The sequence below is a fragment of the Lotus japonicus genome, chromosome 1 (genome assembly GCF_012489685.1).
Source record: "Lotus japonicus ecotype B-129 chromosome 1, LjGifu_v1.2".
Lineage (NCBI taxonomy): Eukaryota > Viridiplantae > Streptophyta > Magnoliopsida > Fabales > Fabaceae > Lotus > Lotus japonicus.
The window spans coordinates 24728871-24730234 of NC_080041.1; the positions used below are offsets into that span (position 1 = coordinate 24728871).

The following is a 1364-nucleotide window of genomic DNA, read 5'->3' on the forward strand; positions in this document are numbered from 1 at the left end:
TAGACAACACACATAAATTAAGGATAATGAAGAACACTCTAATTCAAATTTGTACAAAAATATGATCATCACACACTAGGTTAGTTACACCAATATTGGCACTCATTCTAATAGTCAAATTACCACTAATTTAGAGGTAGTAGAATAAACACCACCCTTTGTTTGGAACATATAGCTACAATATAAAGAGAAACTTAGTCTATTCATAAGGGAATTAAAAGACAAAGCTTAGAATTATTGAATAAGTTTCTGCTAGTTGCTGATCAGCACAAGAGGCTGAACCTTCTTCTCTTCAAGAACTGTGAAGGGCTCTGATCTGGTGGGTGCATGAATTTGCAGTTTGGGCATGAAGGAGATGATTTGCAAAGCATCACCAACAAGTGACACCTCATGCAAACTGCTGCGATCATCTCATTGTGATCATCACCTTCTGATGATAACCATGATGGAGTTTGAGTTAAAACACATGAATCCTTTTTGTTATTGCTTGATTCAATCAAGAGGGAACCAGAATTCTTCTTCTTCTCACTCATGTCATCGCTGTCTTCTTTCCTGATCTTCTTCACTGATTCACATGTCAAGTTCAGCTCAAGGTCTAAGCTCATTTGACCAAGAGATGCCTCTTCATACTCAGGCAGGGTTTTAAATTGTGGTCCGCATTGACTCTGAGAGTCTGGTGTTTTCATATCCATCCTTGTGTTACAGAAGTGTATCTGCCCTGACTGCATGAAAAAGACGAAACATTAGATAAACTAATAAGAATCAAAGGTAACACACCTTAAGTTTGGCAGCATATATTTATGTATAATACCTGAATACTGAGATATTGTTGCCATTTATCTGAAGGCAATGGTGTCTTGAGGTGTAGCTCTATGTCAAAGATGGGTTTACTTTTCTCTGCATCAGTGTGATCTTTGAAGAATTCTTTGGTGAGTGTATCTTCCCAGCTTCTCTTCTTTGGTAAAGCTTGAAATTCTGCAATAGAAGCTTGTGTTTTTGGGCTCTCTGTCAAAGCTTTGTGAAGGGACACCATGGCTTCAATGTTGAAGAGTGGTTTCTCAACTCTCTTTGAATATAGTAGTTGGGAGTATTATGTCTAGAGTTTGAGGTGGTTATATAGTAGGAGGCAAAACATGAAGTTCCAAACGTCAAATTAATAAGTGGTCTTTGCCTACCATTATGACGTGCTGTTCAAGGTGGCTAAACTTAATTTCATAGTACACACTTACACAGCCTAAGTTTATGGCCAAATAAATCCATAAATAGGGTAGATCAATTCCCATCCCATAGTTAAAGTTAGGTGTAATTTGAATTCTAAGATGATACTAGAATCTATCATAAATCTGTTTATTAGGAAATGAACC

The 1364-nt window shown here is 37.0% G+C and overlaps 1 protein-coding gene across 1 annotated transcript; it reads right to left on the reverse strand.

The window, feature by feature from the left end:
* On the reverse strand, positions 1-1092 carry LOC130731728 (uncharacterized). The gene is made up of 2 exons (XM_057583972.1): positions 812-1092; positions 1-722 (listed from the first exon to the last, which is right to left on the reverse strand). The coding sequence occupies exons 1-2, from the start codon at positions 1031-1033 to the stop codon at positions 264-266; spliced, it is 681 nt and encodes a 226-aa protein (XP_057439955.1). The 5' UTR covers positions 1034-1092; the 3' UTR covers positions 1-263.
* Positions 1093-1364: the final 272 nt, after the last annotated feature.